The 15622-nt window shown below is 42.3% G+C and overlaps 1 protein-coding gene across 2 annotated transcripts; it reads right to left on the reverse strand.

The window, feature by feature from the left end:
- Positions 1-6287: 6287 nt before the first annotated feature.
- On the reverse strand, positions 6288-15569 carry mettl4 (methyltransferase 4, N6-adenosine). 2 transcript variants are annotated; one of them, XM_047568380.1, is made up of 9 exons: positions 14879-15569; positions 14525-14590; positions 12725-12808; positions 12454-12643; positions 12120-12189; positions 11485-11659; positions 11293-11399; positions 11122-11213; positions 6288-6600 (listed from the first exon to the last, which is right to left on the reverse strand). In XM_047568380.1, exons 1-9 carry the CDS (start codon positions 15113-15115, stop codon positions 6404-6406), a joined length of 1218 nt encoding a protein of 405 aa, XP_047424336.1. In that variant the 5' UTR covers positions 15116-15569; the 3' UTR covers positions 6288-6403. The 2 variants fall into 2 exon arrangements, with proteins under 2 accessions (XP_047424336.1, XP_047424335.1); XM_047568379.1 differs by having other exon boundaries at positions 12454-12808; positions 14879-15567.
- Between the last annotated feature and the right edge of the window lie 53 nt (positions 15570-15622).

Consider the following 15622-nt stretch of genomic DNA (forward strand, 5'->3'; position numbering starts at 1 on the left):
GATGTCCTATTGTGAACCTGCTATGGCACCGTGTGGTATATAAAAAAAAAGCAGCTAACAGAGCTTCATACTGGCAAACGGAGCTGTCACAAATCTTTCTCTTTAACTAAGCCAAGAGATTTGTAAATCTGGCACAGAGTGATTTCCTGCCTGCTGCCATCCACCTGTCAGCCATTTTGACACCTAAACTGTTAATATCCCTCAATTTATCTCCTTCAGTGACTGTTTTGGACTGGCTGCTCATGTTCGGATGTTCAGACACTCCTTTTTTTTTTTCCCCTCCCTGACACTTTTCAATCGACTCGCTGGCACATGCTGCCCCGCCGACAGACAGATCTTTACATGAGAGACACGAGTTATCCTGCAAATGAATATGGATGGGCCCGTCCATCTGTCCATCGACCATTAAGCTCCGCTGACACTGAATGCTGACAGCGTTCAGCGAGCGCTTGAAGGGAATCTGAAAATCAGCTTGATGCGAACGAGGCGCAAATATTTTTACAAGAGAATCCCGGGGGACAGCACAAATCCGCCGCAGGGATCAGTTTCATTCATGCTCCTCGTAAAGCGAAGGGAGGAAGTGTGAGTGGTGAAACTATACAGACGAAGAGATGGGCGCACAAATGAACACGTTTGTGCAGAGCTGCAGCCTTTCCCGGCACGCACGGGGGTAAAAAAGGCAGGAAAATACCTGGAACGGTGGGTTAAGAGTCAGAGGACAAAATGTACTAACGCTCACATTTAGACCAGTGGGCAATTAGGAGCCTCCACTCCAACCTGACATGCATTTTCTACGGATGTGTGGTGAGAGGAACACAGCATGAAGCGAAAACCCACACCGTGACAGGAAGGACTAATTAATGTAAATCAAATTATAATTGAACAGCAAAAGTGTAAATAAATAATCACAATGCTGCATCTGTTATTCAGAGGACTAGAGGACATCAGATCTTTTTACCGCTGTCATCTCGTTATTTGGCAGCTTATTGGTGTGTTCAGCTGTTGGCTAACGAACGGACTCGTCATCGCTGCTTTGGCTGGAGTCATCTTTGGCCAATTAGTCTAACAATGTTTAGATGCGTGGCTTTGTTTTTGGTGCAAATCTCAAACTAAATTATCTCACACATAAAGAAATGAAGGTGCAGCAGTCATGCAACAGCATCATTTCAGATGTGTTTTTGCTCATTGATCATTCCTGAGGTAAAACATATTTTTAGCTGAAAACATTAACATGGTGTTGTGATGCACTGTTGGCGTAAATTATCTGTCCACCTGTGCACAAAATGTCAGACCGGTTGTCTTCTCACCGGCACGACAGTGCACAGCTACACCGAAAGCAAAATGAAAGGACCAGACACGGGTCGCAGTTGAAACAGGTACGTCAGCAGATTTGTTTTTGCACAATCGTGAGGATTAATGAGCCGATACGTTGTAAAAACAAAACAAAGAAGAAAAAAAAAAACGAGCTGTGTTTTCATTTTGAAAGGACACTAAACATATTTTGACAGCAGGGCATAATCAAGGAAATACTGTTAAACAGAGGAGTATTCGCTCTGACATTTCTTTTGCGTGTTCACTGCAGCGGACCTGCAAACCTTCTCCCACTGAGAGGAAGATAAAGCTATACCACGGCTGTAGTCCGTGGAAATAAAATAACATCGAGTTGCCATTCTTGAACAATAGTTCAAGATGCTGTGTCCACTGAGGCTTTAAGGAGTTTGCAGCTACTCGATTAAAACTTAAAATTAAAACAGTGCAAAAAAGGTAAAAATAAACTTTTATCCAAGTCTTATCTTACTTACTTACGTCGCGGGAACAATCGGTGATGTTCGCATTGTGCATCCTGTCGCACAAACATTCAGATAATGTGGCTGCTCAGCATCCCGGTCAGGATAAAAGTGCGAGATCTTCGAGCCACAGCGTGTTCTCGTAAAAAGTACAACCTCTGCAGCGTGTCTCGATTTAGATCTGAAACACGCTCTTCTGTCCTTCTCTTTCTCTTCATATGTATATTTAATGGCAGCCAGATATATCTTGTCCCCTTGGGTGACTTTGAAACGTTGCATAAAGTACGCGGCGCTACGTTAAATCAGATTATATTACCAGGAGCCTGCGTCTTCATAAATACATTCGGGATATTCGGCAAAACATTTGGCGTTGATTGAACTAATCCCTTTGAGAAGATAAAATTATCATCTGAATGTGTATCGGAAAGGAAATCAAAGCTCGCCACACTGCCTGTACAAGGAGCTGCATGAATAAAGAATCTGAGAATAGGAAATAAGCGTCCGCGATGAACTAAATAACAATAAGAATGTGTTGCGATGCCGATTCTTTGGCTGTACAAAGACAAGAAAGAGAGAGCGTGCTCCGTTATTAACATCTTGTGGTGGTCTTTTTACCGCACAACTCTTCCTTAGAAAATGTTTGAAAGCGGCAGCCATAAACATTTAGAGCTAATGGTAATACATTTACATCTAGGGAATCGCCTCTACGTCCGCACACTTCCGATTTCACATTCCCTCTGAAGACGCTGACTGACGAAACTACCAAAGCGGCGCCGCTGCTCGCTCATTGTAGTTTCTGCTTTTTAGAAGCTGGAGCGTGTCTGGCGAAGACAGCGCAGAGGACAGGGCCGTGGGACCGAGGCAGACGAGGAGGAGCGGCAGCAGCAGCGGCAGCACCTCTTAGGAAATAATTATCTCTCTCATTCCCCCGCGGCCTCCTCTGAGAGATCGGCCCGTGATGGCTGCCAGTTTGCCCGTCTCTAAAGCAAAGACTTTGCTTTCCCTCCGTGAGCGGAGTTGTTGACAAAGCCTCTGACTGTTTTCAACAAAATTCTCTCTAAAACCCTGAATTACGTGGCCGGCAGTTTTACCGCCGGATCTCTCGTGGCAGCTTACACACTGCTGCGCCAGAATAATTCAAGACAACTTCAGTGCAATGAGCAAAGACTCAAAGAAAACTTGTCAAGGCACGGTGCATGTGGTTTCTCGCCGCAAAATTAAGAATAAATGTGTTTTAGAGACGCACGGTGCATAAAGAAGTGGGGATGTCTTTTCCAAAATCAACTGCTTGTTTAAGGAACACCCAAAAGATTTGGAAGCAAACTTTCACTGTTTTACATTAAGATTGAGAATGCTAACGCTAACCAGTTAAAAAAGGTTGTTGTTCCAGTGCATTCACATGCATATCAGGTCCAAACGTTTCCCAGCAGAACATTGTATTGTATGTTTATTCACGTCTCCTGTCAGTGGTTTTAAAGTTGTGGCTGATCCCGGCTCAGAATCATTTGCCATTGTTGACCAAAAAAAAAAAAAACCTCAAGTAATCTCAAACCCCGGTTTTATTGTGACCGTGCCGACTTTAAAGTGTCGGTTATCCACGTGTTGATTTGTGTCATTTGTTGCTTGTGTCAATTACAGGCCATCAGCCTTTAAGAGGGATGAGGCGGCCGACTCGATGATGTTCTTAATGGATCCCTTTTATGACTGAGAGTATGGCACATTAGGTGAAACTGACGTAAGTTTGAAGGAAATCGGATGCACGGACGCTCTTAGTCTTCCGTCTCCGCCAGCCGCCACCCACAAAGCCAATACCGCAATCAGCTGATGGACAATTTGAGGTGAAGCTGTCCTGCTCCTGTGTTCAAGATTCACAACGTCTAATGAGCTACCGGTAAAGCAAAACATCCGTATAACAAAGGGATTGCTTTTATCTTTTTTTTTTATTCATTATTTTGCTCTGGTTTTGACGCAGGGGTAGGGAAAGCTGGAGGAAGAAGGGGGCGACTGGGTCTTGATGCTGGTGCTTTGTCTTGAGTTTGACAGGACACCCTGCTTTCACTGGCGCCTGGAAGAGAGATGATGACGGCGGTGACTTCATTCTGCAGTGTGTTGTGGGCTTTTAGAGGCCGATTGCGTAGTCTGAGATGCAGCAAAAAAAAAAAAAAAAAATCCACTGATGAGCGAGAACAATAAGGGAAAGGGGAAAAAAAAAAAAATAGACGGTGACAGAGTCAGATTTCAGGTAGGCTCTGGATATTTCTGCCATAAAAGGAAACCAGCAACAGAAGCTCTTCCACAGCTGTCTTAGTCCTGTTGGAAATGTATATCAGATGCATTTTAAACTTTTGCAGATAAGGAGTTGGCAAAGTTTCTGAACCTTCACCGTGGAGAGTGCTGGACGATGCGTCATGCGGGCAACTTCAAATTGCGTGACTTGCTCGAATGTGATCTTTTATGGTGGGTTTTATGAAGAGACAGAGAACTTCAAGGACCTTTTCTTTGATTGACTGTTGTTTCCGTGGGAACGCAGACAATAACGGGAAATTCTTGAAGACCCCGGCTGGCACCGCTCAAGTACCTCTTCACCTCGACTTCACAAAAGGCGTTTAATCTCAGTCGTATCAGTTGAATTTGATTCATTTAAATGAAAGCATGCGCGCATTGTGACAGCAAATTAGAAAACCTGATTTCTTAAGCAAGACGCACATACTCATCTATGCATATCCATACAGCACACAAAAATACGGATAAATCCATTTTCAAAAGCGTTCTTAGCTTTTACTTGTTACAAAGCAAACGTCCTCGGCAAACAACGACATCAGATTTGTGCGCACAGCGACTAAATAATGATCCGATCCGATTTTCAAGCAAAAGGTGTAAAAAGAGCAGAATATCAAAGATGTGTGCAAACAGTTTTGGTCAAAATGCGTAAGGCCTTAAAGCTATTGTGTGGGAATTAAATAAATAAATAAAATTACAGTTGCATTCCAGACCTAGCTAAACAAATTCACACAGTGCCTCTGCCATTCCCGAAACACATCGGTGAGGATTCATTTTACTGTACGCCGACCACCAATGATTGATTTGTCAGAGGTGCAGAAGGGAACAATGATGATGGAGTATCCTTCAGAAACTAACGGCATGGAGGAGACTATGTTGGAACAAACTTGGTTCATATCCAAGAAGAGTTTCTGACTTTCCAGGTATAAAAGAAACTCAGCATTCAGAGAGAAGGTCACGTTATAAAGTCACAAATGATGAGAGGCGAAGACATGTATGGACCACTACTGGGAAAGTTTTTCCTACGTCATCTGGCGCTGGAAGAAGAGGAGGGACTGAAAGACTGGACGTATATGCAGTTACTCTCACTGCCAGAAGGGGGAGACAAAAGTCCCGCACTGATTCTTTAAAGACACACCAAAGTGGATTTCCATGTATATTTTCTTTTTTTGAATAGCCAGAAGTTATGATCATTTGCATCACAAGCTGAATGAACCAGAAATAACACATTAGCTTTTGTTGAACAAACCAGAAAAATATCCACTTGAAACTCAACCTTTAGCATGATACACCAAAGAATTAAGAGTCGATCAATTAAGGTAGAAAATATGTCAAATAAAACAAAAAAACATCGATACAAAAACTTTTCCCAACAAAGTAGGCCTCTGTTTCTCATTCTAATTTCCAGTGAGATGGTACCGATAAGGAGAAATTGACATATAGACCAGTGTGTTTGCTGTGTGTGTGTGTGTGTGTGTTAAAGAGAGAGAGAGCGAGGCGGAGAGCGTGACGAGGTAATGTGTAAGTGATCCTGCCGGAGTCACACTCTGGCTTCATTAGCCGTGATGTGTACTGCGCCGCAGGGGCCGTAACTCATCCTCATCTGCCTCAGAGGCAGCCCCGCTCGTCCGCACAACACCACCAGACTCATTAGAGAGGCCCCACCCGGCCAGGAAGAGGCAGGTTAGCCGACAAGAAGAGATCATCTTTCACTGGAAACAAGGAAAATTCAGGGACAAATTGTCCGAGGATAGAAACGGTTGTTCGTGACAGTGCAAAAGCAGAGTGGAGGATACACGAGTGTTAAACCTTCGGCAAATCGCCTCTCAAAGCAAAGCAAACCGCTACGTGTTTGGTGGGAAAGTGCTGTTTCTTTCTTTGTGATTGGAAAACATTTTGAAATTCAGCACAAAACGACATGAAAGGAGTAAAAATAGAAATACTTTGATCCTCCTTAAGACGCACATTGTGCCAGAGTTTACTCAAAAGGCAAGTATATATATATATAAAAAAAAAAACCTTGTGTGTTGTTTATCTGATTGCAGTGCGGGAAGTTGGGTTCAAAACAGCTGCACATAAATGCACTTTCATCTCACCAAGTACATGATCAGACTTGTGTTTCGCTGTCTTAAATATGTACCCAGAAAAAGAAAAAAAGAAAGAGAAATCAAAGGTCCGGCATGCATGAAGAGCTCAGATCAAAAGGAACTGGTACAGACGTATTCTGGCACAAATCTTTATTAAAACAAAGCGACGTGCTGACGTGACAGGGGTTGAAGGTCAGCCGCTGGTTGACAGCAGAGACAATCTGATGGGGAAGACAGGTGTACGGAGATTTATGTGGTACCAGGTTTGTCTGTGCAGTCGTCCGTGGCCTCGTCTTCACGAACGTCATCCGCTGGCGTCAAAGTAAAATAGCTCGTGTGTTGAAATTTAAGCACCTCGTTGCCCCAGCTGGTCCATCCTGGTTGAAGGCTCCTGGCAAACAGCTCCAAGCACTTGCCCTCGGCTCCAACGTACGGCTTCAACACCTCTGTGAGGAGGAAGCAAACATAATTAATGGTTTAATAGGGCCGGAGTCTATACACCTTACTGGGTATGCACTCAGCACTGTTCAAACAGCACATTTTAATTTCCCTAGAAACAATCAGCATTGCCTTAGGGCTGTCCCACCAAGCGGTGTGCAGTTTTTGGGGTCCCAAACTGTTGCCAGTGGTCAGACCCTTGTCAGCGCCCAAATTTAATACATTAATACACAGGAGATGTCAGCTTTGTACGACAGGTTTTTAGATCTTTCTAGCTTTCTAGCCTCCCAGCTAACAGTAGTAGCTCTTCCAGTTTCCCCCTTTGAAAAAGGAATACAGACTCCTGCCACCTGCTGGTTGGGAGAGTTATTTCCTTTTTACACAGACATGGGACTTTGTTGGTGGAGTTAGCTGGAGTCTTTGTGGTGTGTTCAAGTGCAACGTTTTTTTGGCACGGACACAGATGACGTGAGGTTCAGTTTTAGCTCCTGAAAGACTAACACCACCCATTCTAGACATCTGTTGGTGAGAATTCCTTCTATTCAAAGCTGAACAAATAACAACAAATCTGTCATATTGTTCGTGGCTGAGGTTTCATGCAAGTGCAAAGTGGCAAAAACATTCATGTCTGAACTGCAATGTTTCCTTTGTCTCCATTTTCCTTTCATTTTTAAACCAGTAAAAAAACAACCACATTTTAAATGCATAACTCTCAGTTTGCTTTGACAGTTTTCTTCAACTTTTCAGCGCTTCAATGAAACAGTCGAGCGTCAACCAATCATATGTGTTTTTTCCACCAGTGATAACAACTTCCAGCAGCGTCAAGGAACACTTATGTAGCTTGGACGTAGCTTTGGTCGTTTGTTGTAGCCGAACATCTCTATAAGGGTTTACACCAACGCTGTCGAAGCCGTCGGATCAATGTCAGCACTTAAGATGATACTTGAGTGATACACATTCAGAAAACACATTATTAATGAAGTACAAATGACTGGACAAGCCCTATTTTTTTTTTTGAGACGTGTTAACAGACTGAAAGTTTGGGTGTTTTTTATACTGCACTGCATCCACGCCTTATTTGAGTTCTTTGCTTGTTACCTTGTAACAGACAGAGAACAGCACTGGCAGCTTCCCAGCTCCTTCACACCACAGCACAGATTTCTTTGTGTGGAAACTGGCAGTGACCTTGGCTTTATAAGTGATGATATTCCAGGAGAGGCACACCTGACAGATACGTTTCACTTCCTCTGCCCCTGTGCTGCTCTGTCTGCTCTTGTGCAGGCTCAAACCACCATGACACTCGCCTCAGCCAACACTCAGGGAGTTAATGAGCTCAAAAGCCTGAACCCCAAACCGATCCAGGCTGAACAATGTGCTGTCCTAACTCTCTCTCTTTTTTTCCCTCCTATGGACGTCAGAGAGACAAAGTCAGAGTCAGGAAAGGCCAAACATGCAGCTCTCCGGCTAATGCAGCCCCAACTGGTGACTCAGCTCTCAAAGTTGAATAGAGCATAAAAGGTCTAATTATCGTCTTAACTTTCAAATGGGACACTGTATCAAACTTCTGCCAAGAACGGCCCCGAGGCATAGGAAGGTGCTACCTACTACTGTCTCGACGAGTAACACATTCAGTCTTAGATGCCCTGCCTTGCAGGCTCCTCGTATTCTCTCCAGGAATAACTATTGAGACTTACAAAACTGATTACGCTCCATTAGTTAATTCACAGTACAGTAGTCAATAATATCGATCGCAAATAAACAATCCCTTGACACACTGCTCATCTCGTATTTACATTATTTTGTAAATCAAGTATATGCGACATACACGTGACATTAATTATACAGATCAATGATAGTGATCAATTGCTTTGATTTTTAGTGCACATGTGTAGTCCCGTGAGGTCTCATTTTGGATCCACATTCATTTACTTCTAAAGGGACATATTACAGATAACACAAGCAAACTTCACTGCACCGTGGCGACTCACTTATCTGATACCATATATCTGCATTAAAATCCATTTAAAATCCATTAATTATTCCCAACTAAGTAACAACAGCTAAAAAAAATGAAGCAGCTGGAGCTTATTGAGCTTTCAAATGTGCCTTTAAAAGACCCATTCATTCTGGTTTCTATTAATTGAAGAGTATTTATCTAAATTTAGCTAAAAGCAAAAGACAGTGACCCCTTTTTTTTGTCTTTTTAAATCAGAGTTTCATTATCCTTGTACACCGCCTTGATTAGTTTGAAATAGATGTAGATAATGTGTCTTGTATAAAAAGTAACCAAATAAACATACAGATAACAAACTCAGTCATAAGTAAAGTAAGTCCCAAAACTGTAGGCCAAGAAGCAAGAAGTCACTGATTATAATCCCAAATTCGGAAAGGGACGTTCACAAGTTGCATGGGGCCCTAATTAATAAAAAAAACACGTCTTTCAGGACAAACACTTCTTTTTTTCCTGCAGCACGACCATCTGGCGAGGATGTTTTGTAGTAATGCTGTCTCTTATCTCTCCATGGCAACCGAGAATGTCAGTGACAGGACATCTGAGAGGAGAACAGAAGTGGGGCAGAGCTTCTCAGCGCCGTGGTCTCGGGGGCCGTGGCTTCACGCCGCTGACGCTGCCCACTGACGGGAGCAGACCTGACACGCTCAATACAAAGAAAGTGCGGCCGAACTACGGGGACGATAGCTAGCTCGAAAGAAAGAAAGAAAGCTCAGGTTGGATCACACCAAAGGTTGTGGGCCACGTTTGAATTTTGTAGCAGTTGCGTGACCTATTGCAGGATTACAGGAGAGGCGGTTGTACATACTGCAGGAGCGAAAATGAAGAAAATATATTAATATTACACTACATACTGCAATTTTCACCTATTTCACTGACAGACACACTGAGACACACCCAATGCCAGCTGAGATTTCTCACTTCTTGCAGAGTAAAAGAACATGCATAGTAACAGAAGAGTAGATCCTGCTCATTCTGGCCATTTAGCAATTTATTTACAATGAACAAGCAAAGTCTACGACAAATAAATCCATCCGTCCCTTGTTACCGTGGGATAAGCTAATAGGGACAAGCTAATAGATATGGGAGTGGACTCACACCTCACTTCCTTGATATCTCAATGGGAGACCACACTATGTCAGGTTGGTGAACTATTGTCAGCAGCACTGGAGCACCACAGGGGACTGTCCTATTCACCCTGTACTAGTAGGACACAAGCACAACACAAAGTCATGTCACCTGCAGAAGTCCTCAGATGACACTGCAATTGTGGGGTGTATCAGGGATGGACAAGAGCAGGAGCACAAGAACATGGGGAACAACTTCGTGTCATGGTGCGGGGTGAACCATCTTCTAAGCTGTGGTGGGCTGGGGAGACAGCACTAAGAAGAAGGACACTTCGCAGCTGGACAAACTGTTAAAGAAGACGGGCTCTGTGGTAGGGGCAAAGCTGAGTCCCTAATATCAGTTTGTCTTCAGGACATAAGACTATGCAACACCTCCCGGGGGGGAAATATATATATATCTGTATACATATTTCTATCTATCTATCTGTAAATAAAGGTGATGTTGTGCACACTACAAGTGTTGCAAACTATGAATGAAACCCTGCACAGCTACAAATAAACCAGCTGGACTGAACAAACCAGGTCTGATTAACCCTGCTGAGAGGCTTTGCCATGAACAAAGAATCACAAATCACACATGGAGACAGAGCGCGGTCTTAACCTACTAAACCTCTGTGGTATCATAGCTCCACAAGAACATAATTATGATTTAAATCAACGCACTTTAACAATATCCAGCTACTTTCGCAAGATTAAGGCTCTTTTTTTTCCCCGTTGCACCGGCAGGGCACCAGCAAACACAGGCCGTGTTTTGCTGTCCATACTGCACAATAAATCGCGCTCCCCCGAGAGGGAGTGAAATGACGTCAAGCCTTTCTTATTCACGGTCTCTGCATATTCATTGTCAAGGTTTTACATTGCTTATACGTAGCGGAGTGCACGGCGGAGTCAAGGCTCAGCCAAACCACAATCAGAGCAGGCAGGACAAATGTGACATGTAAGCAGCAAAGGTTCACACTCTGACAAATCAAACCTGTCACAGACTCAGCTCTGGGTATTATAAATAGACCACACGTTATGTTTTTAAGGAATTTTCTTTCCTCCAGTGTGGTCATCTGCAGCCTGTAGTAACAAGTTTCTCCAGTGGCATGTTATATATTAAAAAGTGTAGTATTTCTACGATGTGTGATTTATAATTCATAATGATTTACTTTATTTCCTGCACTAAAGTAGGAACAACTCTGGTTGTAATCGAATAAAATCAAGACATTTCAAATTTCATTACATCCAAATCTAAGGATCTGACAGACGCGGGGTTATTGCTTTAACGTCCACGACAGTAGGTTGTTATAGGAGAGCTTATCACTCAAGCTCTATGTCCAGATAACAATCATACATGTTGCAGCATTGCCCTCTGGTGGAACAGTAAAACACTGTATCTGAAAATGTACCTGATAGCGAGGGCTTCTGGGAGTGCAGAGCTGATGGGACGCTGACAATCAAACGCCGATCCTCCACGGGAACCTCCGGCTTCTCCGAAGAGCTGAAAGTTGTTAAAAGTCAAATTATAAACAAAATATGTCACAAGTATTATAGTGACACACACATTAAACACTTCCCACCTTGCTGAGGGACCAGCAGAGGGACGATATCTGCCCAGCACCAGTATTTCATATGGCTTCTTGTGCGGTGAATCCAGTGGAAACACAAACTGCCCAGATGCAGTGACCTGAGGGGGGGGGGTAACCACCATGAGACATTTGAAGTGACCCCGACAGGCACTTAAAAGTTTTATTAGTTTAACAGTTCTGTACCTTGACCCAGAACCACTCCGCCACAACTTCGACCCCCCAGTGCGGATACAGTTCATCACGGACAAATCGCAGGTGGCTCGGCCGGTTCGTCACCCAGGCAACCACTAAACAGTTTGGAGACGCCAGGAGGGGTATAGGGAGCCGTTTCAGCTGGGTTGAAGGCAGAGAACCGTATCTTCAGTGGGAAAAAATGAATAAAATCACTGTTACTTTTCTTACTTTAAGGCACGCTAAACCTTTTCTTGTGCTACCATCACTGTGACGTCTGAACGTGGCTCAGAGTGGATTATCTTGACGACTGCTGGATGAAATTTGACACAAGCTCCCAAAATAATAATTTATAGAAACTTCAGTCAATACATTAGAAGTCAGTTTCTTAAGACTGGACTGACTTCCACTCAAAAATATCCTGTGGATGAAGAATTCTAGTGTCACCTTGGGGTTAACGCTTGTGATTTTAACTAAAATGAATTTGCAGGAAATTTGGCGCACACATTAGTGCTTTAATCAGAACATCAAGGTCTGAACATTCATACACCTACGGCCAATTTAGCCTAACCTTGTCATCTAGGTTGCACCTTTATTCTAATATATCTTCTCTGCTTCACACTTAAAATGCCTGAACACCAAATTACCTGCGACTCCTTTTCACAGACTTATTTTCCCACGGTGGATCCATAACTATTAAGTCAAAGCTCCTTCCATCTGTGTGAGAAACAAGAGAACAAAGTCAGACTGGGGAACAACAAACATGCTGCCGCCTGAAATGTTGAGAAATGACTTATGAGTCATACCACAACTATTTACGTCTAATATGTGACTATATTTGTATTGTCTTTGATGCTTTTGTCTACTGCCAAAAAAATGTTGCCACAAGTATGCAGTGTGGCATTTTAATCCAGATGTCTTGCGGTGAAAAAATTTTAATTTCTGATCCAGATGTATTTTCTTATGCAGGATTATACTCACATTGGACTAGCGGCTGTATTCTTGTGAAATCAGAAAGCAAGAAAGCCGTGTGAGGCGGTATGACATACTCCTCTCCCATCAGCGTAACCACTGCAGCCCAGTCCGCCCGGCTCTCGGTCACCCGAGAAAACAGGTCCACGGGTGAAGTATTCTCAGCAACAAGCAACTGAGTGCAGTCCTCCTGGTCCTCCTGGTCCACCAGAGGAAGATCTTTAGCCATTTCACAAAGAGCAGCAAGGCGGCACTCCTGGGAAGGAAGAGGCTCCCTCACCGCGTCGGTGTCTCCAGTCAGAAATCCCAGAGATCGGGCCGAATCCACCAAGGACTTGGTTCCTTCCAGAATAACACTCCTGATCTGCGTCATGGCACATTACAGGGATTATTTTTGTCTTTAGGGTGAAAGTATGAAACAACATGTTGAATTTGTATTTTATTGCCCTGTTATTTCATCATAATTACAACTAGTTACTTTAGAATCTGATTATATATATATATATAAAAAACATACACAGTAAATTATTATGCATTATAATAGATACCGTACAGAGGTTTATGATCAGCATCGTTTTCGTGCTCCTCGGATTTTACATTACACTCCTATAACACTGTCAGACTCACCACAGAGTTATATACTGTGACCCCCAATGAACCTCAACCGCTGACAGTTTGTTTAAAGTCTCCTGTAGCTTATATTAGTGATTGTAGCACCATGTGCAATAGTCTCTTCTTGTAAATCACACATCCACAACTTTTACTTCTGCACTTCATATTTTAAAAAGATAGATGCCGGGATTAATTAAGGCCTCTGTATCACTGTCCTTACGTTTCCTTTCCTGCAAGTTGGATTGATATTTAGAATCTTTATATGAAAGATGTAACAGCCTCCGGTGAACTTACTGCCTCTATAAAATAATAAAACAACCCTGTAATATGCATATAACACCGAATGATCAGTTCAAAGTTCAATGAGCGAACCCTGAGCTTTAAATAAAAAAACTGATGTCGATGTTTAATTCACGGACTTACACTTTCAGTAAAACGTTGAATTCACAACTTTCACTTGGAAATTACCATTTCTACGCATACTGAAATCAAAGTCTCCTTCTTATTCTTACTGAGTTGGCAGAGTTGTTGTGACTTGCTCTCTGTGTTAGCCCTGTGCGAGACCAGAGACCTGTCCAGGTTGTACCCCACCTCTCGTCCAATGAAAGCTGGAAGCTGTTCTCTCTGTGATGATTTAATTTCATGACACGTACTTTGGTTTCTGCCAGCACACATGTATCTCTAAAAGAATGTCCTGTATATTGTTAGCCTAATAGCATAACCACCTAAGTCATATTTGAAAGTTTTCGGAAAACAAGAAAAAACTACATTTTTAGCAAGCACATTGGTATTTTTATTGATATTGTAACAGTAAGTCAAAAAAATGACAATGGCAATTATGCTATTAGGCTAACGATATAGGGGATGTTTAAGACCTAGGCATAATAGACCTTTTTGTACTGATATTATCGTTTATTCATGATATATTATGTTTGAGTCATTCTTATTTTATACTGCACATGATTATATTGTTTTTATTACACGTAATATTATATTCAGTATTTAATTTCATTCATCATAGTATATGTGTTCTACATATATGAAACTTCGTTCTGTGGATAGTGATTCTGTTATGGGCTGACTGGAAATGATACATGATGGAGTGTAGTGATAGAGTGTCAAGAGATAATAAAGCTGGCCTAATATGGTGATTGACAATGACGACATTTATCATGTTGTCATATCATGTGTTTATGCTTTTGTACTAGGCATGTGTTGTAGGCTGTTAGTGTTCTCCCAATGAACCCACCTAAGTAGAAGATGCATCAAGACGTGCTGATTTGGAACTGTGGAAAGGTCCTTCATTGATAAGTACATAGTTTTTGACATATGGTAGATATTTCCTTCCAAATGTCCTATAAAACTTTGGTGAAGAAAGAGGAAAGATGTAGCAAAGATGATGAAAGAGACAGAAGACCAAAAAAAGGCCACAGCAGGTAAACATTAAGTAAAGAGAGAGTCAACCTACCTTTTCATGGAAGGCCTGTGAATCGATCTCCCCCTGGTTGAGTTCACTATGCTTTCGTTTCCTTTTCTGCAAGTCAAATTGATACTTACAATCGTTTTAGGAAAAATTTAACAGCCACTTATGAATGTATTGCGTCAATAAAATAATAAAACAACCCTGTAGTGTGCCTATATGCAATCGGCTAATATTTTAACACTGAATTATCAGATCCCAGTTTAATGAATGAATCCTGAGCTGTAATTCCATTACATTTGAAAAGTTGCTATCAATGAAATTACACGGCCCAACAACAAACTTAAGTCCCGAGGCCCTACAAAGTCAGAGTGTGGACAAAGTGTTGTGTGGGCCCTTTACCTTTGAAGATTTGGCTGTTTTCTGCATCATTTCCGAATTTCCTGCATCCACCGCGGCACTGACATTCACATTAGTACCATAATGACTCTTTAAAATCTGAAAACACTGCCTTTTAAAACAACACTTTACACGTGACTTCTGTTTATCCCTCCATCGGATGCATCGTGCATAGCCCTGATCAATGAGTGAGCGTGCATCTAAAACACAGCCATAGTTGCTCTGAAGCACCACCGACATTGTTTTGAACTATAATAATGCGACCTAATGCGTTTCTATCGCCAGTTTCTATTTCAGTGTAGTTGACTGGATCTTCGCCAAATGTGCACAAACAACTGCATTTCTTCAAAAACGATACTGGAAGTATGGAAGCGAGGATGACCCCTGTTAATGCATCGCGGAAATAGACTCACATTTCCGCCCCTAAGAGCTTCCGTAGACACGCTTGTGATTTATACACACATATATAAAAAGAAATATATGAAAAAATAACGACATAAAGGCTCAGACTTAAACCTAATCTCCACATAAAGCTTTGTAGACGATTGTTATTCACGTTAGCAGACGTTCTAGGCTCTGGTCGCCTAGGTAACCGTCTTGTATATTTCCTATCTCAAATGTTTCCGGGTGAAACTAGCGGAACACAAAAAAACTATGAGTGTATGGACCTTTCAAGAATTTCTTGTCTTCGGCGCTCTGTATATTCGAAAATAAAATGCTGCCAACGACTTAGCTGTTCTTTCTGGG

The sequence above is a fragment of the Mugil cephalus genome, chromosome 18, assembly GCF_022458985.1.
Source record: "Mugil cephalus isolate CIBA_MC_2020 chromosome 18, CIBA_Mcephalus_1.1, whole genome shotgun sequence".
NCBI classification, from domain to species: domain Eukaryota; kingdom Metazoa; phylum Chordata; class Actinopteri; order Mugiliformes; family Mugilidae; genus Mugil; species Mugil cephalus.

Excerpts from the sequence above, each read along its gene's own strand:
- mettl4 (XM_047568379.1), bottom strand. The coding sequence starts at position 15,115 with ATGTCGGTGGTGCTTCAGAGCAACTATGGCTGTGTTTTAGATGCACGC. Across the intron at positions 12,809-14,524 it reads CACAGGCCTTCCATGAAAAG|ATCAGGAGTGTTATTCTGGA; the intron begins GTAGGTTGACTC and ends GCCATGACGCAG. Across the intron at positions 6,601-11,121 it reads CCAGAAGCCCTCGCTATCAG|AGGTGTTGAAGCCGTACGTT; the intron begins GTACATTTTCAG and ends TCCTCCTCACAG.